The sequence below is a fragment of the Diadema antillarum genome, unplaced genomic scaffold, assembly GCF_040938485.1.
Source record: "Diadema antillarum isolate AM-2024a unplaced genomic scaffold, OU_Dant_1.0 seq00001116_RagTag, whole genome shotgun sequence".
NCBI lineage: Eukaryota > Metazoa > Echinodermata > Echinoidea > Diadematoida > Diadematidae > Diadema > Diadema antillarum.
In genome coordinates, this window is record NW_027271930.1 from 460,692 (window position 1) to 483,558 (window position 22,867).

Below are 22,867 nucleotides of genomic sequence, written 5' to 3' on the forward strand. Positions count from 1 at the left end.
GCCCCTAGAGATTACTGTGGGCTTGTCCTGCCTGGCAAAAACTAATGACTGATTTGTGTGTGATGATAGATTTAGACATTTGATGAAGTGAAACAGAAGAAAATAACTGTTGGAGAGGGTAGTCGGGGTGAAACATCTCTCTATGAATAAATGATGGAAATGATGAAGATCTGGACACATATACAAGAAATATATGCAAAAAAAAAAGAGGTCAAAAATGATTTATTACACAAGAAAGAAAGGCAAGGAAAAGAGAAAAGAATGTAACCATGTGAGAAACATGAATTACAAAGAAACTGGTCAAACATCACAATATTCAAGTTATCAAGATTCTCAGGACACAAGTACATAATGTAAATCAACATTGCCAGCCATAATTTCTTCTTCAAGACGTACAGCTTGTCATGCATTTTACATGACATACTGTGTGGGAAAAGAAACAAAATCTTGCCTAAAATCTCATTCAATAGCCTCCTTGCTTCATCATTGTCTCTATGTAAGTGTGACACAAATGGCCTCCGAGTCACACAGTTTCACTTTGTATTCTATTGTCATGTAAAGTGCCTTTCATTCTTGTATAATGTGTTCTATGGCATTATATGTGTACCACTGACTAAAGATCACTTTTAGCATACTTCATTGTGAGATCTGTTGGATAGTTTCTTAACAGCATTCTGAGCATTATGGGCAAACTTTTTTTTTATTTCAGTCAAGAACGACAGAAAGCAATTTGTCATTTGTCTGCATGACTCCCTGCTCTGTGATTTGTGTTGGAGTGGTTTCTCTTTTGATTCTTTGTCAGCCATGTTTGGATGTGGATTTCATTTGTAAAAAGTGGTTTTCTATTTGAAGTAGTCAGCTTGTATTACATATAGCCACCCATCATACTTTGTATGGGCCATGTTAGATTTCATTGCATCATGCTAAAGATCCTCATCATTTTCTACAAGATGAAGGACATCAATGACCACATTGTGTACATACAGGGTTCCTGCAGTCCTGGAAAACTAAGAAAGGTCATGAATATTTGAAAATGCTTTCTTTCCAGACTCTGTAAAGACAGTGAACCAAAAAGGAAAACAATGAAAAGTCAGTGAAAAGTATTGACAAAAATTGTACCATTTTTTTTACAACCCTTTATCACACATATGTCAAGAAAGATAAAGCTGCAGACCTAATGTTGAGATATGATTACTAGAGGTTGATTTTTTATGACAAAAAATAGTTATCAATAAACATTACATCCATATTTCTGTAGTTATGATGTAACAAAGTCTACAGGACAGATTATGATTTGCTTAGTTAAGTTCACTGAAAGCAGTTCTTGCTACAATTACAATTTTTGAGTGCATATTATTCAAATCTTCATTCAGAATGTAGCAATAACAAAAGATATACAAAGGAAGGCTTCTTGCAAGAATTGGTGAGAAATTAAGGCAACCTCTAGACAAATTGTCCTTTTTAAAGTTGAGGTGATTCAACGTAAAATTTCACTTGTAAATGATACAATGCCTTGTGTAGAATAAATTCCGTGGAAATTTCAAAGGTATGCTGTTGAGGGATACATATTTTTTAAAAGGGATAAGAGCTTTGTAAAAACATAAAAACATGTTAGATCAGTATCCTGTTTTAGTGTCTGTAGAAATTTTCAGTCAGTAATTTCTCCATGAGATGACTTGTACAAAATGTTTTTGTTACTCAGTAGGGCAATATGTACTTGCATCGTTCAAAAAATGAAAATTTATGTGTAATGTCCATTTCATAACGCTTATGCACTCATTGTGTCTTTGTCAGTTGACATTGCTTTGAATCAAGTAGAGATGCTTACCATTTTGAGAGCTACATTTCAACTCATTTTTTGTGCGTTCTTTTTGTCTTTCATTTCCTTCTTTGTTCTGTTTTAAAAACATCATGTTATCCTTCACCAACAAACTTTTAAAAAATGCGAAGGAAAAGTGGGAGAGCTATAGATCCTCTGTGCAGGTACGTATAGCAAGTAGTGTGTCGTGTGCTGTTCTATTTGTCTTTTTGTAGCAGCCTCTTCCATTATCCCAGTCACTATATCGACTCTGTATAATCAGTGTGAGCTTATTTACGATTTGCAGTGTGCTTTTATTATTAACCTACCAATTATCTGCCTTACTTGATGTTTGTGGTTTGTTGTCAGCTAACAGCGAGATATTTCCACATGCGAAGCACCACCTGCCCTGGGCTAAAACCTCTGGCAATTCAGCGGAAGTGCCAGTGTTCAAATAATGGAAATATGTGCGAAGGGCAGCCTCATTCTTTCAGCTCATTCTTTTTCTCGATGTATTTGTGTATGGCATTACCAGGTATCATCTCTGGTCCGTGAAACGGAACATCAGGGCACAAATTCCACAGGATGCATTCCTGTCATTAAGTCCATTTACACGGAAACCAGGGCTCTCATTGAAATCAGGAATTTCCCTAATTCATCCAAATTTTTAACACACCTTTGTTGCGCAAGACTGCTCTCTGATAATCTGACTACTTGGCCTGGGTTTGTCATTGTGAAGTCAAATAAAGGAACAATATATAATGTACCGGGGTATGTATAATATGTAACCATGAATCACTGATAGCCATTTTCAAGTTGACCTTACCCCTCCTTTGTCATTGTCACAACACCATCTACATAACAAATGGATCATTTCAGCAGGCTATCGACACTTGAAGTATGATGGTGTCAAGAAGTATCCACGTTTTACATGGCAAAACTATCAGGAACTACCATATGATGGCAGGAAAAGCATTGCAATTGAAGAATAACCAGTGATTCTGCTGCCAGTGGTAGAGAGGTTTGGGCTGGGTTACACCTTTTCCTGGTAGACAATATATCCATTGTACAACAGTGTTTGCAGATTGACCCAACAGTTTAAGAGCAGTTAACACTTTATGATGCAGTATTTGGTACTCCGATGTACTAGCTGACAACCTGCCATTTTATTCAGCTATCATTTCTTTTTTTAAGCGCTGTACCCTGGGGTTATTAAAAAATGGATGAGAGTATAAATGTCTTTTTGCAAGAACATTTTATTGTGTATAATAGTAATCTCAACACAACAATACATGAAAGCCAATGCATCAAATAAATCCTGTAATTTACCTAGTTATTATTTTTCTCTTTTGCTGATAATTGTATCAAACAGTATAACGCCGATACCCTGCCACTGTGGTAGGAGTGTAGGCAGTGCACACACATGCAGCTTACTCAGCAGTGTTTGGCAGCACTCAGCAGCAGCACCAGTACCACTGCACTATGCATTCATCCTCCTCGTATGAAAATAAGTAATCCTGGGCCGAGTATTAAAGTTAAAATGGTCTCTATCTAAAGTACTGTCCCAATGATAATTGATGTTAGATGAATAGCAAAGATATATGTGACCCGCTACAACAAAAGGATCCTAAAGTCGCTGACGGCCGAGCCGAGAAAATCGAGTTTGAAGTCACATCATCAAAATTGGTCAAAACAATCGCATTTCTGTTTTTGGCATAATTTTGTAGTCTAATGTTTTGTCTATCATCTGCTGAAATTTCGAAGCTGAATGATCACAGGAAAGGCTAGAAATTGGCCTTTTTCTGGGTCATGATTTTCTGACTTTCAATCGTAACAGAAACGTGTCTGAAGATTTGGATTTGGCACCGCTGCTAGATTTTGCCCTTAGCAACGAGGGAGTGATCTTATTGGTCAGTGCGTGACATCCTGATTGCCGATTGGTCGTGCGTTGACCAATGGCGCTAAGCTTGAATGAACATCGCGGAGGTCGCTAGGTGCATGCATTCTATTGTCAAGCGGTGAAAACTGTCTCGCCTCCCCTTGATTATGATAGCGTCGGAAGGAAAACGTTGAAGGCGTTTTTCTCGAAACTCTGATTTCCTCAACCACTTGACATGCGCTAATAAAATCATCGATATCTCCGCACCCGAGTACTTTAATGAGTTGTGCTATATATGAAATTAAAGTAGAAGAGTAAGGGAATAATGTCACGCCATTTTCAGGAAAAGTTCTAACCTGACTTTCGGATCCTTTTGTTGTAGCGGGTCACATATTATCATAATTGTGATTATCTTAAATGTGTCATGACTGGGATGAATTGCCATTGGGATTGTTATTGCCGATCACTAAAATTTGAAAGCTGTGATAGGGGTGTATACGTGTACATACAATGTAATATTACGAAAATGAGGTGGCACTACACCACGTTATAACCCAGGGTATGACAGTGTCATGTCATGGAGAGATTTGCAACATGCAGTGCCATACAAAAACAGCACCTATAGCCCCCATTCCACTATGCCGCCCTCCCCATGATTTGGCGATTTGTTCAGATCGGATAAGATCGGGTGCCACGTGAACTGATCTTATCCCAATAAGATGTTGGAACACTGCAAGAATGTTGCATTTACAACCAACATGTGGTCGGTACACCCCTACAGTGATCATAGGGAATGGACATTATGATGTTGGACGCTAAAGTTATGCTGTAGAATGATGTACCGGTAGCTACAATATAAGTGCGACGCAACCGATGTTATCTGATCTGTGTAAGCCGTATATACGCTCTAAACAATCTCTGGATATTGCCTCGCTGTTTCCTGTCCTGATGTACCCATATATACCCTGATCTGATTGCCAGTCCCAACCAGACAACCTAATTTCGTACGGAAGTAATCGAAACAGGTCTTTATCAATTTTCATACACGGATTGCCCAACTTCTGTGCCTGACCTTCTCAAAGCTTATTCTTTATATTCCTTCTTTTTTAACGGGTGACTAATGCAGACCCTTTTGTTGGTGGCCCCAGTTGACTAGCAATAATTAGCAAATGGTATCACCCAGCCACATTATTGTGCCATATAAAGAAGAAGAACGGGCCCTTGATATCATGTGAAAAGAACTCTGGTGGTGTCGCTTGTGCCAAGTGGTGACCTTCCCATCTCCCCCCCCCCCCCCCAAAAAAAAAAAAAGGTATAAAAAAAATTAGTATCATACATATCTGCTTTGGTGTACTGTGAGTAGACACAGAAGCATTGTAAAAGTATTCACGTAAGATTAGGAAAATAATATGCAGGCTCAGTAACTAGGATCCCCCCCCCCCCCGAGCAGTAGACAACTCCGATCCAATTTAGAAGGCCTGTGCACAACCCACTCCCCCTCCTCTCACACACCTTTCTGTAAGGCCCATCATACAATCAAATGATGTTCTGCCAACAAACATCCCCACATCAGCCGTGACAACCTTTACCCACAATGCACCATGCACTCCGATGTTGACTTGCGCATAGTCATGAATCCACTAAAATGAAACCACGCATGAAAAGAAATTGTTTTTTCTTCATGTATACAGCAATGCTTTTGTCATACATAAGAGCATTAAAATAACATTCACCTTACACTTGATGTCATTTAGAATTTTATTGATGATAAGCCAATGGTTCTTTGTTACATTGTCAGTAAATGTTGATTACATGGTCTTTTTTGTTTTGTTTTGTTTTGTTTTTTGGTGGTTTTTTTTTCTTTTTTTAGTGGGCAAAAACCGTATAGACATCTTCTCTAACTTTTACCGGAAGGATATCCTACGTTAGCCAACAAATTGGCTAAAACAAGTCCATGCGATTACTGTAAACATTCCCCCCCCCCCCCATCACCACATCCTCATTTTATTTCACCACACTTCTGTAAGTATCGAGTTGTTTTCTAAATGTAAATGGAACCCAGGTGGAAACATTTCCCCTTTGCTCTAAAAAGTAGAGATAGGTGTATGATGTGACAGGCAGTGGACGTCATTGGTTTTTCTCCTCATACTTCACTCTTTAGAGGTGATGGAAGCAGAATACTGGATGAATGCACAGTACATCTGGTTTTTCACTTTCCCTTGTGCCCTGCAATTTCTGTTGTATAGAACCTAAATTTATAGATTAGCCTGGGACGCAGTAGCAATGGATGTCTTGGTGCAAATCACTCTATCCAGAAGATATGAGAAATATGTGGTCTTAAAGGGTGTGTACAGTTCTGGTTGAGGTGAGGATTTAGCTTTTAACGTTTTGCGATATATTCAGAAACCACTCTATGTGATGTCCAAGAGCATGCAATTCTAAGGGGTATCAAAAGTTTATTTGATGACAATCGGTTTTGGAATGGCTGAGATATCCAAAAACAAAGTGAAACAAAGAGATCCTTAATAAAAGGCATGGCCTGTCGCCTTTTATTATTTTCCTTTTTTTAGATATCCCAGCCATTTAAAAACTGATTTTCATCAAATAAATGTTGAATCATTCTTAAAATTGCATGCTCTTTCATATTTCATAAGAGGTTTGTCATTATCTCACTTAGGAATGTTATAAACCTGAATTCTCACCTCAACCAGTACTGTACAGTCCCTTTAACTTCTTAAAACAAGTACAGTATGTTGTAACCCAAAGTAACCAAACAAGATTTTACGAAGTCTTAAAGACCGTTTGAAGTCTAGATAGTAGCATTTTTTTTTCTAGGACAAGGTTGTTCTGACTGAGTTGAAAACACACACGCACACACATCAAATGCATTTTTGTGTGTCAAGGCCTTGTGTTAGCCACAAACCAAGCAATCAGAAATATGAAATCATTTGATACTGATGTTTGCCAAAACAACCAACAGTGATGTGTGCTTGTGGTAAATGGATGACTTTTAGATTAGCATTGTCTTTTCAATGTTGGGATTATTCAAAATTTATCCCTGAAAGCACTCTTATGACAGAAACTTAATTCTGCAAGTGTTTGCTGATTTCTGTTGAAATATAGATGTAAATGGATAGATACACATGTAGATACATAGATAGGTAGACAGACAGACAGATAGATTGATGAATGGATGGATAGAGATAGATATATAGATGGATAGATAGATAGATAGATAGATAGATAGATAGGGAGATAGATAGATAGATAGATAGATAGATAGATAGATAGATGTAGATAGATGGATAGACAGATAGATTGATAGATAGAGATACCAGTATGAAGTGTAACCTTGGGGGGTTGAAGGAATCAGACCGGGGTTACTGTATTTATTTGTCATTTAACTCTTATCTCATCTGCATTTAAAGTATTCATGTTAAAATGTCTCAAGACAGCTGGATTTATTTTGAGTCAAATTGAGTGCAATTTGTAGTTAATGACCACCACTTTTACCATCTAAGTCACATGTCCCGATTACCTGTGTGCATGCATTGCATTTAAATTTCCAGTGCAATTTATTAAAGAGACTGAGCCTAACAGTTTTGTGCTAACAACCACATCCTGCTATTACACATCCATGACACCATAAACCCAGCATGACATACGTGTGAAATCGCATTATATACGTGGACATTTTTCCAGTGATCACGAGATATAACTTCTATTGAATATCAAAGTATCATTTTTTGATGATCCGGTCTGTGGCTGCATTCAGGCACAAATGAAGTGAACTATAATACCAGAGCATACCATGCTACAACATACAGACTGTGCCACAGTGGCTTACTGTGACTTGCATGATTCAGGGAGTGTCCGCAGGCTCCTCCACTGAAGGGGGACTTTCCAGGTACCTTTATGTCGTGCCAATCTCACGCTACAAAGTTATTTAAGGCTCATTAACCCGTTGAGGACGGACTGGTTTAGCTACAACACACGTTTTCCATAGACACCTGCATGAGTATACTCAGGGCTCGTCCTCAACGGGATAAAGATAGAATAAAAATGAGTAAATAGAAAAGAGAGGAAGTTGGCCCATAATACATTTCAACAATTGAACAACTGAACATTAGAAAGGCCCAAGTCCATAGAGAGAATTGAGAGAAAATAAAAACAACAAGTAAAATCCCAATATTTCCTCTTTTTTCCCTGACATGAGAATGTTATATACCGTAAAGTTCCATGTATAAGACGCACCCCTAATTTCGGACCTAAAATAAAAAAAAAAAAAAAAACAGAGAGCAATGGACTTGCACACACAGCGCGCAACGGGCAAGCGCGCTTCGATCCGATCGCTGTGTGCACGCGAGTCCATTGCAAAAGCCTCTCTGCAGCTGCTGCCTTTGCCAAAGGCTTGCTAGCTAGCTAGCTAGCTAGCAGTGTAGCTATGCTATCCTAGCTGGCCTCGCACTCGTGAAATGAAGAGCAAACGAACGACATGGATATGCATGCATGCTTCACACATCGTTCATATTTATGGTGACATAGTGTCGATCCTACTCCGTATTTCACAGCTTTTGTCTATGGCCATATTGATACTAGTACATTGATAAGTTTTACGGTATCGGTAATTTAGTAATGATACCTGTACATCGCGTATTCCAGCTACTAGGTTGGCTGTTGGTAGCTTGGTAGACTGACATCGGTAGCATACAGCAGTGCTGTTACAGCTGTTGTCTATGGCCAGATTGATACATCGTTACTGCACAAGGCCAATGTAAGTTTATCTCGTATTTGCAGCTTTTGTGTGTGTCCAGATTGAAAGATCGCTCTTTTATCCGTACGTTTTAGTGATTGCTTACCTTCCAAACGTCGATGGGCATACATGGCCCCAAGTTGGCCTTATAAAATTGGGTGTACATGACGGATTTTTTTCCGTGATTCGACTGTACCCGTGTATACGATGCACCCCCGATTTTCAACGTTTTCCGACGAAAAAATAGTGCGTCTTATACACGGAACTTTACGGTATACAAATTAAGATATAAACAGTCAATTGAATTATTATCTGTATTTGCATTACTTTATGATGTTTGTCCAAAGATGGTAGCCAAATTTGGGCTTGGGTCATTCTTATTTTCAGGTATTCAATTACATATCAATTACTACGTATTATGGCCCTGTGTGGGTTCAAGTAAATTTTGCTGCATTGCATGGTAGGCAGTTGCATTCTGTAAACACCACCTTGCGAGATGGTACACTGTGGCACACACTAGTCTGGTTCGACACTTTACGGTATGCTTTGGAAATATGACGTCATCTTCTAAGATATGCTCTGGCTTACTATAGCTTGCTGTGGCACATTCTATTATGCTGTGAAAGTAGAAGTTTTGACACACCCTGTGCAATTTCATGCTATACCTTATCTTCTTTCATTGCAGTACCAGTCATCCAGTTTCCCACTTGCAGTAGATTTTTCTTAACACAATATTTAACACTGCATGTCATTCTTTTATTTTGTGAATCACAGCAGTCAGTTGTCATTCTGTATATTTTGTGTGATTATATTGCAGTTGGTTTCCATTTACATAATGAAATTGTTCCCTCATATTCATTCAGTGTTGTTCGAAGTATCATATCCAACATTTCCATCTACTAACCGTAGAAATGTACCACACCATGAACATGCATACATTATACCTTCAGGTTCATGTGTGCTTTATACTGTATATGCCATATATTTAGCGAGTCTAATTTTTTCGAGAGTCAGTATTTCCAGACAATTTGGGGAGTGGTTAAATTCGCGATTGTGGAGTACCGTAGCGAACAGAGAAATGTATGTGTGCATGTCACATTTATCTTGGGATCAGAGTTGATATTTTTTTTGTGTGTTTTTAAATTACCACAAAGAGCGCCCAACTTATGAAATTCACAAAAATAAAAACCTCACAAAATATTTGGCATATACAGTAAAATGTTGCCTAAAATGTCCCACATATTTTCAGTAACCACCACACATGTTTTACTGTGAACTTTTCTCACTTCAGCAGATTTAGGTCTTTTAAGACATGTAGTGTAGTTGCATTGCAAGTGTCAAGATTCATATCATCAAGTGTCGTGTTAGTTTGAATAAAATCAGAAAATATAATATATTAAGGCACTGCAAGAAATATTTTCCAGACTAAAAGCTTATGATGGTAATTTTATGAAGATATTTGTTATGAACATGTTGTTCTCCTCTTTTGTTTGTTTTGTTCTGGGTTGCAGACATGGTCTTTATATGGCAAGTCTCTGTAGTTTTGTATAGTCAACATGGTCCAAAATCATGGGAAGTTGCCTCATCAGACACTGTGAACAATACACCGTAAATAATGTCTCATAAAATATCATTTCATTTCCACATCTACACCTGGGCTATTGATGGGAATCCTGTAAAGTATATTGCTACACAATCTCTCATTGCTGTGACCACCAACATAATTGATTTCATGCTAATCTTTCCACTTTGCCTTCATCCATTTCTCCACCACATAATTCAACTGTGGGAGAAATATCCATATGTCACTAATGTGTGTTATTTTGTGTGTCATTGTTTTGCATTTGAAATTGTTGTTATTCATCCAGCCACTACACCCATGGATGTTATGTAATTGTGATTCGACCATGATTTTTAGCCGTACCTTGATCATACATGTTGCATATTCCTGACATTCATTTCCACTGTACATGAGCATGGCTTTAGAATAGCTGACTCACACAGACGGAAAAGAAATAATGTGATTGTATGTTGAAGGCATGAAAGTTTGTCTTGTCATTGGAATTGATGATGAAATTGTGCTAACATAAGAACACATCTGTACAGATGCATCTTGTTTATAAACCAATGCAGCTTGTCAACGCACGTGTTATTCACAACCAATGATAATATTTGGTATTACGTTATGTGGCTAACAGAACATTGTTGATGTGAACTTCGACCCAGAACAAGACTCATCCTGTTTAAATGTCCTTCTATTCATGTTTGTGTGGTCAGTTTTGTTTTGCTGGTGATCATGACCACATCCTAGATGCAGTAAGTAGAAAATAGCAACTCATGTACAAAATGACATGACTTCTCAAACTTTTAGGCGAAAATTCATTTTGCCTGTCTGAATGCAGCATAATGAAACCAGCTAGTGCATTTGCATTGCATTTCTCATGCTCAAATTGGCACATGATGATATGATTTCACAGAATAGTGAAGGTATTTTAAGACAATATTTCCTCAGATGGGAAAGCAGATGTAGATGTAGACAAAGCATCAGTCCTGCAGATCTTCAGGTATAATTGTCAGACATTTGGATGAGTCAGAATAGTAAAGAAGATAAAATGATGATGACATTGTCTTCATAGTAACTTGCATACATGTATAAATTTGTTCAACAAGGATCACTGGCTCAGACATTTTCTGTACCCAGCATAACATGCATGTCTATGATTAGAGAGGTTTTTCCAGATATCTTCTGTTAAAGTAGGATGAGTTCTTGATAAGATAAAGCATATAGAGGTGACTTGTCCATTAGTGTCTCATGGGCCTCTCTCCTTATTTCCCTGACATTCAATGCCTTCAGTCTGACTGGGTGGCCATGAACTACGTGCCCTTTGCAGAGAAGGCCCTTCAGTTGACCTCTGACCTCTACAGGTCGACAGCTGAGCATCCTGCCGTAATGGAACAGCGTGTCCTGCAAAATATTCTCAGGGTAGGTGGATTTTTCTTTGTCTGTTACACTAGAATGGACTTTATATTACTTGTATGCCTGTTTTGGGTGAAATCCAATCCCATACTCTGTATAACAGTTGCATTTCATACTGCTCTATACCGGGTGTCCCAAAAAAAGCGGAACGGTAGATTTTCAGTACCTTGCGTTCTAAAAGTGATATATTTCTTGACATTATGTAAAAGAACATTTTCCGTAGAAGACCATGATACCAAAATCATTAAATTTGGTTCAATACTTTTTATTCTACGCCAGTTTCTGTAAATGCAGTCATTTTCAATTTTTTGCGACTTATGAGATAATAATTTGGGTGCGACACGCGTTCCATACGGTGAATTGGAAAAGCTCGCTGATCCATGTCAACAAAAGAAAACGCTTTCATGTTTGGCGCGCGCGCACACACACACACACACACACACTGTGCCCAATGCGAAAGCTGTATCTTTTGTTGACATGGATCACCGAGCTTACACAATATTCACTGTATGGATCGCGTGTCGCACTCAAATTATTATCTCATAAGTCGCAAAAATCCGGCGAAATTTGACAATGACTGCATTTTCAGAAATTGGTGTAGAATAAAAAGTACTGAACCAAATTTAATGATTTTGGTATCATTGTCTTTTGCGAAAGATGCTCTTTCTAATGATATATATCACTTTTAGAATGCAAGGTACTGAAAATCCACCGTTCCGCTTTTTTTGGGACACCCGGTATAGTGAACAAGGCTTGCAAATGTAATTCCCCCCCCCCCCCCCCCCCCCAACGTTTTAGGAGAGAAACATTTAATATGCAACATTTGTTGCCAGGAAGGACTAATCAAAAAAAAAAGAAACAGAAAAGATCAAGCTGTTCCTAGTTCATTCAGGCCTGTGTGACTCAAGGCAGTGTCTCACGGCATGTGGCATAGTATGAAGTTTCACTTTAAGGAAGCAGTCTTGTCATACAAGTCCTCATGGCGTATATTGGGGATACATAGACAGATTTTACTTCAATTCCCAGGAGCTGTTCTTCCCCCAGATTTGATCCTTTCCAATAACTGGAAGGAAGGAATCTTGTCCCCAGTGACATCTGCTAGACTGAACCCCTCATATTTGGACTTTGCAAAGATTTCTGCTAGGAGTCAAACATGCGGCACGACAGTCATTGAACTCACAGCCACTCTGGAAAGAAATAATGGAGCAGAGAAAGAATGACTAGGAGGTGTATTGTAGTGGAAGACAGCCTGAACCAATCTGTTTTAAGAGTGGCTGATGAGATTGTGGTTAAGATTGGGGGTGGGGTTGGGCGAGGTAGGGTTGAGGGAGGGGGGAGGGGGTGCTAGGGGGAAAGCGGTGGCAGTTGTAGGAGACAGGGTATGAGCTTGGCCCCTGCTATGATTGCTTGTCCCGCGAAGCTGGGAACGCCCAGAGACATGCTCACTTGACTTCCCTTGGAACAAACCATGACCAAGACATGACTTGGTGGAGTAGTCTAGAACACCAGACTCGGTCCTACAATCACTTGTACCCAGTGAGATACTGATCTTAATTACGTCCTTACATAGTCCACTAATCTGCTAAAAGACCGTCACAGTACATAATTGTAGAAATAGAGGACAAGAAAACACACATCAAGAGTGCACTGATGTAGAACTGATTGGAGTGCTATTTAATTTGCTCACATATCAAACAGCTTTGTGCGTTTGTTGAGGGAGTTCAAGGAGTTTGAATTTGAAGCAGTTTATATCAAGTGAGTTTCATGATGGGATTTTAAATGTATGAAGAGTCAGATGCTAGCAGAACAAATTTGGAAGACCATAGATGTTCCATAGATGAGCAGGAGAGTAAATATGATTTTCATATGTATGTTATCTTCTGACATGCTTACTACTTCTCACAACTATTTCATCTACTACACTTTTTATGCACTTTCATCTTTCCATTCACTCAATTTCTTTTCTTCTGTTTTTAAAAAAAATGATATTTACTCTTCATCAATCTAATCATTTTCTTCATCATTCACACTTTTCTTCTTCATATTCTTTCACTTTCTACCCTTCCATCTCATTTCTCAACTTCTTTTGTGCCTCTATCACTCTCCCCCTACTCCTGTCTTTAAGTTTTTGTTCTCTTTTCCTTCTCTTTCTCCTTCCTTCTATATATGCTTCTCTTTTCTCCTCCCTCACCCTTGAAACCTCCCCCATCCCCATCTCGACCCCCTGTTCTCCAGGTGCTGCAGCTGCCGCTGGGTCTGAAGTATGCCTGCCCCGCTCCGTCCACCTGGAAGCTGGCCGTGCAGTGCCTGCTGGACATCCTCCATGTGGGTCTGCCGGTGGCGCGTCACCCAGAGTTCATGGCCCACTTTGCCGAGATGTGGATGGACCTGGCTGCTTCCTTAGAGCTCTTCCTTTTTTCAGAACAGTAAGACTCAGAGCTGCTTCCAACTTAAAGAGGAAATCCACCTTCATAAACGTGTGGATTGAGTGAATGCAGCAATATTAGTAGAACGCATTAGTGAAAGTTTGAGGAAAATCGGACAATCTGTTCAAAAGTTATGAATTTTTAAAGTATCTGTGTAGTCACTGCTGGATGAGAAGACTACTACAGTGTATGATGTCACATGCGTAGAACGATATAAGGAAGATATAAAGAGAATTTTGCAAGATCTTTTTTTTTGTTGTTGGTAAAGTGCACATTTCCTCGACTTGTCAGTGACGTATGTTAAGGGTGGTATTATTTCCCCTGCCTTTTGAAAGAGGCAAGTCAAGTGTTCTTCTATCATGCAAGAAAAGTGAAAATAGTTGAATTTTCTTTATACTTTTTTATATACTTGTATATGTGACATCACAAGCTGTAGTAGTCTTCTCATCCAGCAGTGACTGAGAAGAGCCTTCAAAAATTCATGACTTTTGACCGGATTTTCCGATTTTCCCCAAACTTTCACTTATGTGTTTGACTAGTATTGCTGCATTCACTCAATCCACATGTGTATGAAGGTGAACTTGTCTTTTGAAGAGAGAGCCTGTGCCTCCTAGGCAAGATCTCCCCTTATTGATGGTAAGATCCCCCCTAATTGATGGCAGTTGTCGGGGAGCGTGCAGTCACAACATCGTCGGGAAGTGTCATGCTGGTAGTCACCTCCAGACATTGTCTGGGAGATGGCATGTCATGCTCCCAAACTCCTTTAATGCGTGGTGTGAAGACGAGCAAACCTTCAGAAACAGGACGTGCACCCTACAGTCAGTAGGAGGTGTCGTGTTATCAGTCATTAACAAGTCTGAGGGGCTTTGTCAGTGTCTTCCTACATTGGTGTGTGTGGGCAAATTTCTGCCCTGCCTGAATTGCACTTTGTGAAATAACACATAAAACCTACAGGACACCATATTTTGCTGCCATAAAAACTAACAAACAAACTTTGATCGGCTGCAGAACGGAAATGCTCCTTTCATTCTGTAATGTGTGATATGTATGTTATACTCCCGGGCCATGTGATCTTTTTTTTTTCTGTCCACTCACTCTATCCTCACAGTAGCAGTATTGCCCAAATGTTATGTTAGTTTCTTTATTCACTGAAAGCAGTCAAAACAAAGGAAATGAAGTGGTATATTTCTATAGCAACTTGCATGAGTGCTACAATGAAAGAGTTCATGACATTCATTTTGTTATCCAGCTGATTTTTTTTTCACTTCAAAGCCACTGTGTTCCAACACCTATACCAAATCTAATGAAGATTTCACAGCCCAGTTGATGTTGCTTCCTTGCAGCCCCACCCCATCCACGCTGTCGGTGGAGGAGCAGCAGAAGGATGAGGGCATTGATGTCAAGGTGGTCTTGTTGATCCGCGAGGAGATCCTCCCCTTCTCAGCCAGTGTGCCAGAGCCCTTCACCGCCCGCATCATGGCACTGCTCAACCGTGGCTCCATCCACTCTGCCAGCACTGCAAGTTTCCTTGGTAGGCAGTAGGATGCGGCTGTGTAGGGATCACATACTGTAAAAGTGGTTTCTTGCGCGTACAGATATTTTTGCGGTTTCCATCGGTGCCGACTTTTTCGCGTGTGTTTAATTTCGCGGTCAGCAAAATCTGTGAATTCACTGTAGGCAAAAACTGTTTTAATTTGCACATGAAAACCCAAACTATAATCCAACTATTCTTTTATCTATTAAATAGAAATTAAAATTAAATGCAGGCTTACCTGAAATCCCGTCTCTCGAGTACTTTATAACATGCTTGTACCTACATTGCGCAGTATCGCTGTGTGTGTGTTGACCATCAATACACTCAATGCGCGGAATCTTCATGTGTGCATGTGCGCAATAGCGCTGTAACAAGCGGCGAGTTCAAAACATTTCCTTGCGTGGTTAATTTCGCGCGACTTTTCAAAACATTTTCGCGTGATGTTAAATTCGCGGTTCAACCTCAAAGCGCAAAAAGCGCGAAAATAAAACCACCTCAAAAGAAACCACTTTTACAGTACTACCTTCCATGTGTACTCAGTCTCCACCATATCAACAATTCATTTCTTACCATAGCATCTTATAGACCAAAGCATCAAATCAGACAGAAAGTACGGCACTGCTTTAGAAGAGTTGTTGATACCATGACCTTGACAACAGCAACAACAAAAATAGAGAATATCCATGACATATTTGACTTGTATGAATCCTTCTACCACATGTAATCATAATTAGGAAGAACCATACAGCTTGTCTTCGGTCTCTTGTAGGATTGTCCTGGCTAGCCAACATTAGATACTTTGGTTTGTTTGTTTTTCTACATATTGAGCTAATTTGCAATTCTCAGTCACAACACGCACACATATGTCAGTGATCTCATAGATGTGGTTTTATGGGTTCTGTTTGCAGTTAAGGCTGTAGCTTGGCAGTCTCGGCTGGCATTGTGATTTTGGCAGTTGTGGAAACAACTGCTTATTTTGCAGGGCTGCGCCAGAAGTATAATGTTACCCAAGGACTTCCTCACAGATTGATCATGTGATCATAAGAAACTTATCTTATTGTTTGCAGCTCACCAGCCCCCAAGTTAGATCGAAAACAGCCACAGTGTGTAAAGTATGGACATTCTGAGATCAACATATTGCTTCTTGCATTGATAGATGCTGATGACACTGTCCAAACACAGGATAGAATTATTGTTAAAGGGACAGTAGGGGAATAGCCAAGTATGGTTAAATGTATATGTGCCTAGGAACAAGTAATCCCTGTAGAATATACATCAGGAAGTGAACAATGTTTCCAAGAAATCACTTCTACATATTCCCTGCCCTGCTCTATACTTGGTCTTTATGTGGGTCAAAGTGTGATGCAATGTATGACGTTTAGAGAAGGGATTTCCCCATTTGTACCCATTTCTAGGAACAAACCTTCCATGTGTTCTTCTTTAGATGTCTCATCCCCTCCACCCTATGATTCATCTCATCTGTTTAATCCCTCCACGTTTTATCTCAGTTGTGTGTATTCCCCACCACCTTTTATATCTTTTGTATCTAATCCCTCCAGATTTTATCCCTTTTGTGTGTCTAATCCCTCCATGATTTATCTCTTTTTTGTGTCTAATCCCTCCATGTTTTATATCTTTTGTATGTAGTCCCCACCATATTTTACCCCTTCTATGTCTCACCACCTCCATGTTTTATGCCTTCTGTGTCTCACCCCCCCCCCCCTTGTTTTACATCCCTCCACGGGTGCGTTCAAGCACTCTCCTAAAGAGAACTGTACTGTATCGTACCCGTGCCAGATGAGCGCTCGAATGCTCTTAAAGTGTACCATACCGTACTGAACCGAGCCAAAAGTAGACCACTTCCCGATGTACTCCAAAAGGTACAAAATGCGTACCAAAAGTTTGCACGTGAGAATGCACGTAACATGGACATATGTCATATTGCAACGAGTTTGTTCTCTTTGTTCGGGACATCTGTAAGTAGTTAAATGCGCCAGGTGAATAGCCCTCTTACTACAAAATGTGTGACCCCCTCTAAATATAACTCATGAAGTACGCTTTCCCAATAGAGTGCTCGACCGCTCTAGATCTGGCACAGCCCAGTATGGTTTGCTTTAGAGCGCTCAAACGCATCCTAAGTTCCATCCCTTCTCTGTTTCATTCCCTCCAAGACGTGGACAATCGGCAGCTGAGGGAGGAGTTTGCCAAGGCCTGCTTTGAGACCCTCCTCCAGTTCTCCTTCATTGCACAGACGCAGACCGGTGCCGTGCCTCCCGTCTGCGACGTGACTGACGAGGGCGCCCTAACCAAGATGGCGCTGGCATCTTTACTAAAGCGTTGTCAGGAGGTCCTGAAGAAGTATGTGGAGGATGAGAGACTGAGTGGGAAGTGTCCCCTGCCCAGGTGAGAAACAGTTTTCATATTCCGTCACCTTCCTCTTAAAGCATTTTGTTTTATGGCTTTCATCTCTGAATGCTGAAAGCTCCAGTAGAGTTGTAGCAGAATATGCATTTTAGTTATAAGGAAAACACCGTGGCAATAGCTTTTTGCGATATTGCACGGAACGTCAACGGGGGGACCTCCGAGCCCCCAGCTCTATCATCTTCCTAAATATTCCCGCCTAGTAAGGGTTAACACATTATATTTGGAATAATAGCAATATCTGCAGCACAATCTCAACAAGCATTTGTAGACCAATGTCATTAAGAACCATGAAGCACCTGTTCTCTGCCGAATTCTATACAGTTTGAATTCCCATGAGGCCATCAGACATGATGTCTGTTTTATCATGAATCCCTTTGTGTTTGAATCATCCTTTTTTCCAAGTAGATCCAGGATGACTGAGATGTCCTTTGTTCTACAAGCAATCACCACACTCATGCAGTCCCTGAAGAGAGCCAGGCCAGAAAATGGTAAGTGTGCCAAACGAGTACCCTACTCTCTTTTTTCAAGAAAATATGGTCTTGGGAATCAAATGTTCATTGGCTGCCACATCAGACATTTCACACGTTCTGTATGCTATCTGAAAGCAAGCTGTTTCTTCAAAATTACTTTAAAATTCTATCAGAAGCTCTCACCTTTAAAGGATCTTACTACGCATGAATACATTTTATGTTTGTATTGGTTCATCTAACAGAAGAGGCTGATATCTATGCATTCAGATATACCTCTTGTACTCCCATCTTTTAACATGACATACCTTTCATGTATTCTGTGGATATACAGTGTAAATGATATTAGCGTGATATGTACCGTAGCATTTGAAATATAAATTTCCTTTGATGACTGTTTGCAGCAATCAAGACAATTCTGACTTGAAGGAATGTTTCCTTTTTTAATAAACCCTTCCATTCTTTGTCTTTTCGTTGCATTTCATAATGGTTCTCCTGTATCACAGTATATACGCATTGCTGTGTCTCACCAGATAGAGAGGAATCGGAAGAGATTGAAAATCTGCACTCTTTGCTTTTGATATCTTTGCACAGTTGACCCCTCGACGTGGAACCAGGTGATTGGTTTGTACCCCTACCTGGTGGACTGTACCACCTGTACCTCCTCCCAGGTGTGCAAGGCCCTGAAGGAAGCTCTCTATCAGTACCAAGAGCTCCTTGTTGTACCCGTCTCTAGGATGATCAATGGCAAATGATGGACAGCTGGCACATTCTTTCTCTTCTTAGTGTGTGTGTGTGGAATACCAGTCCCCACTTTCTTCAAGATGACAGTATTGGTCCTCTTGGCATGTGTCGTCAAGGTCATCTTCTTCATCATCATGTGTGCATTTGGAATCAGCCACGGGATTTTACCCTTGGTTATCGATATGGGGGGGGGGGGTTTCCCTTCACAGCCATTATTTCATCTGTGTTGTCATCGTTGCTGTCATTTTGAAGTCACTGACAGCAAAGTCATTGTCATCACATCATTGTCATCATGTCATCTCATCATCTGGTACCAACATGCTCCTTTTCTTCACCATCATCACCGTCAGTGTCGCTGACATCAACCGTCATCGATGACATCAAGAGCGCTCTTGGAATGGAAACTGCTGAGGCAGTCAGCATGGTCAAGTCAAGCTGGGGTTGTGCCAACGCGATGTGATGCCCCCAGGTGCTGTGCAGCTTGTGATTAAGAGGCTGATATGTCAGTCTTGGAGTGGGAGCTACCACGCTCCTTCTTACAGGGGGGAGTTGAATAGATATGGGTGAAATCAGAGAAAGCAAGTGCAGTGTGCTACTTGGCGTCTGCTTGCTGCATTCCAGCAGAGAAGATGGGAATTTTGATCGGACGCAGGTTGTGTTTCTTCACATATAGAGATATTTGTGTATTTTTTTTTTGTTTGTTTTGTTTTTGTTTTTTTTGTTTTTTTTTTTGGGGGGGGTTTTTTTTTGGGGGGGAGGGGGGGTTAGGAAGTAATGTAGTGGTGCATTATTTATCAAAATCAAGATGGTAATTGCAAAAGATTGCTGCCACTGTGTTGTGGAGAGATAGATTCCAGTAATGTTGCCACAATCTATATTCATTTCAGTGGGTTGCATGTATGATAACTGTGAAGATAAGTGAATTATAGATATGAAGGATTGTAAACACCTTGTATGTGATCACTATGTGTTATATCTGTCAGGATCCTTCATACCATTCTTGATTTGTATAGCAAGGATAAATTATCACAGTTGAGTTACCCTATTAGTACAAAAAGGCCTTGCCTGCAATTGTCACTGCTGTTGCAAATATGTCTTACTAACTCATGTTTGCCTCTCTCATGAATTATTATTATTTTTTTTTTTATGGGGGGGGGGGGGGGGGCAAGTGAAGTGTTGGATGCCTGCAGTCAAGCAGATTGTAATTAATGTGTCCGGGACAAAATCATGGATTAGCAGTTCTCTTCCTGATGGGATGCATTGAGATATTATTCCTTGGATGGGTGAAAATCGATGTTGGAGTCATTGTGTTTGTTTTCATTCAGTATTTAAGTTTGCATGACATCTACATAGATGAGGTCACTCTATTCAGTGAAGAAAGGAAGCTGATGCTGTGTTGATTTTTTCTCAGTTATCAATGTCTTACATGTTATGGCATACCATCAGCATTCCAAACAACACAAGAGGGTTTTTCAGTGCAATCGGCTGAAGTTCTCTTTCACCCACATCGGTGCCAAAGTCTCAGTTAGGGGTACAAGGTTACCCAGTGCATAGCACCAACTTTTTTCCCGACCAAATCATGCAGATAGAGGGTATAAAGGGTAAATTTAATGAGGCATGTTTCAGTACAGGGCTTGAAAAAAAAAATCTTAAATCACAGAGTTAACCATGCAACTTTACACATAGTTTGATGTTGTAAGTAGCTGCCCAAGAGAGAGGTAAAACAATATAATTAGCCCTCCCTTTCGTTCACATCAGACTTTGCTTATATATCTTTGGTTATTTCTTCTAACATTTCTGAGAGGTATGACACTCCTCATGTCATCCATTTTTTTCAAGAACCTTTTTTTATTTTAAGTGAAGAAAATGGGTTTAGTAAGCATTCACTTCAAATTATAAAATCCAAGGGGCCTCTGAATGTTCACATGTCATACGCTTGAGTACTGTACACTGTACCATGAGTCAAGAATACTGTAATATGAGTAAAGTAATTTGAAGGCAGTTTTCTTTTGGAAAGAATGGGATTAATAGAATCGCAGCTACTTCATGTTTTCTTATTATCTCATAACAAAGACCAGGCATTTCTTCAAGAGTTAGAATTTGAACATGGTGATCCATAAATAGATTCCACTCGTAACATCAACTGACTGTCAGAAGTTTTGTGCAATAGGACTGAAGCTACTAGCATGGGCAGTGAGCAGTAGATAACACTATGTCCTAATGTTCTGCATGTCTGGTTCATGTAGTGCTGTATGCTGGATTCTTCTTGTGACCTGATATAAATATGCTGTGGTATTGTCCTGGTTTTCTGTATTTGTGTTTTATATGTGTGAAATATCACCTTTGCAATAAATTTAACATTGAGGTGGAGGTATATGCAGTTCGATATAAACTCACATGATATTTTGTCTGCATTCCCCTGTGTGTTGATCACTGTTTTCTTCCTTTCTCTGCCAAGGTTTTAACAGAGTAGTTCAGTGTTTTGAATAAGTCGCTACCTAAGTGTTAATGATAGACACCACAAGAAAAGAAACCATCCATGTACTGGCATCCCATCCATTTCCCTGTGCCTGAATATCATGTAAGATGTGATATCAAAGCTCTCTTTATGGATCCATGCAAAGTAAGGAAAGGGGAAAAAGAATAACATTGGCATTAGTTCAGACCTAATGTATGCTAATTTTGTACTAAATTTTGACTGACATGAGGTTTGTACAATGTTTTTACCTGCGTCAACAGAAGGGCGCCCAGTATTTCTAATGGAGGCCAAATAGTGTAAAACTATCTGCCTTCGTAATACCTAAATGTGTTTTCTCTTCAGAAGGAAAAGAGTGTGGATTTTGTTAGACTGTGGCAAGTTTAATGTCATTCAGATGTCCTTATTTTTCACGGATGGTGCTTGGGCTTGGACCGCAAATGCTTTCCTGTTACCTATTTTAGTTATTGTAGTGGCCGTGCATTATATGCAATTATATTCTCTTAGTGAATACTCTTTGTTATCATTTTATAGAGGATATGCTGATATGGGACAGATAACTTTGTCAAAGATGGGTACAATGGGAGAAACCAGAGGGGAATCCCAGGGCTTTGTTGGTTGGTCCCTGTAAACAACTAATTGTGTGTAGGTTTTTTTTTTTTTATGTACCTGCTGCCAATGTATTATTCTAAATCTTTTCTTATTTTGTTGTTATTTATGTGTCTTTTCCCCCATTTTACAGTAAAGTGTTGCTGTTTCATTGTGCTGCCAGTTTGGTGTATGTAGGGAAGTCGAATTTGAACTGCCTTGCAACAAAAAGGGCAGCTGACTTGCGTATTCCTAGTGATATACACACATATTAGGCCAGGGAGATCACAGATGATGGTGAACATGTGATCATTAGCCACAGCGGCGTGACTGCAAGACAATACTTTGTTGTAAGCCAGTAGTGCCTGAGACCTAGGCATGGCCTGTGAAAAGTTGTGCATTATGCTTGATTTCTTCTTTGTGGCATAAAAAGTGAAACCAGAGTATTGTTAAGGGAGATATTGTGTATATTCATCCACGACTTATGGTAGCATTTTTCATATTGGTTTTTTTGGCACTCTTTGCCTGTACTGATCGTTGTGATTATATCCTGTGTTACGCTTGTGTTGTATGTTCTTGTTCAGATAGTGTTCTTGAACACCAGTCAGATGCATCGGTACGTTATAACATTCCTGGCTTACAGCTTGAGTTTTGTATGTTCAGACTCAAGTGCAGTAACAAGGGGAATGAATGGTCTGAATGGAAAAGAGAGATATATAATGTGATCATGTGTCATAATGGTATTATTACATGTAAACTTACTTTTCAGTGCAACTATTATGGACAGACATATATAGAGAA

At 39.7% G+C, this 22,867-nt stretch overlaps 1 protein-coding gene across 1 annotated transcript in view; it reads left to right on the forward strand.

Moving 5' to 3' along the window:
* The window catches only part of LOC139743853 (protein MON2 homolog), a 97,308-nt gene extending 77,646 nt beyond the window's left edge, over positions 1 to 19,662 (forward strand). The window contains exons 28-34 of the mRNA XM_071654310.1: positions 1,951 to 1,983; positions 11,285 to 11,413; positions 13,643 to 13,833; positions 15,177 to 15,364; positions 17,539 to 17,770; positions 18,197 to 18,279; positions 18,853 to 19,662. Of these exons, the coding sequence (XP_071510411.1) occupies positions 1,951 to 1,983; positions 11,285 to 11,413; positions 13,643 to 13,833; positions 15,177 to 15,364; positions 17,539 to 17,770; positions 18,197 to 18,279; positions 18,853 to 19,013 (1,017 nt within the window). The 3' untranslated portion in view covers positions 19,014 to 19,662. The remainder of the gene's footprint in view (positions 1 to 1,950; positions 1,984 to 11,284; positions 11,414 to 13,642; positions 13,834 to 15,176; positions 15,365 to 17,538; positions 17,771 to 18,196; positions 18,280 to 18,852) is intronic.
* The last annotated feature ends 3,205 nt before the right edge of the window (positions 19,663 to 22,867 follow it).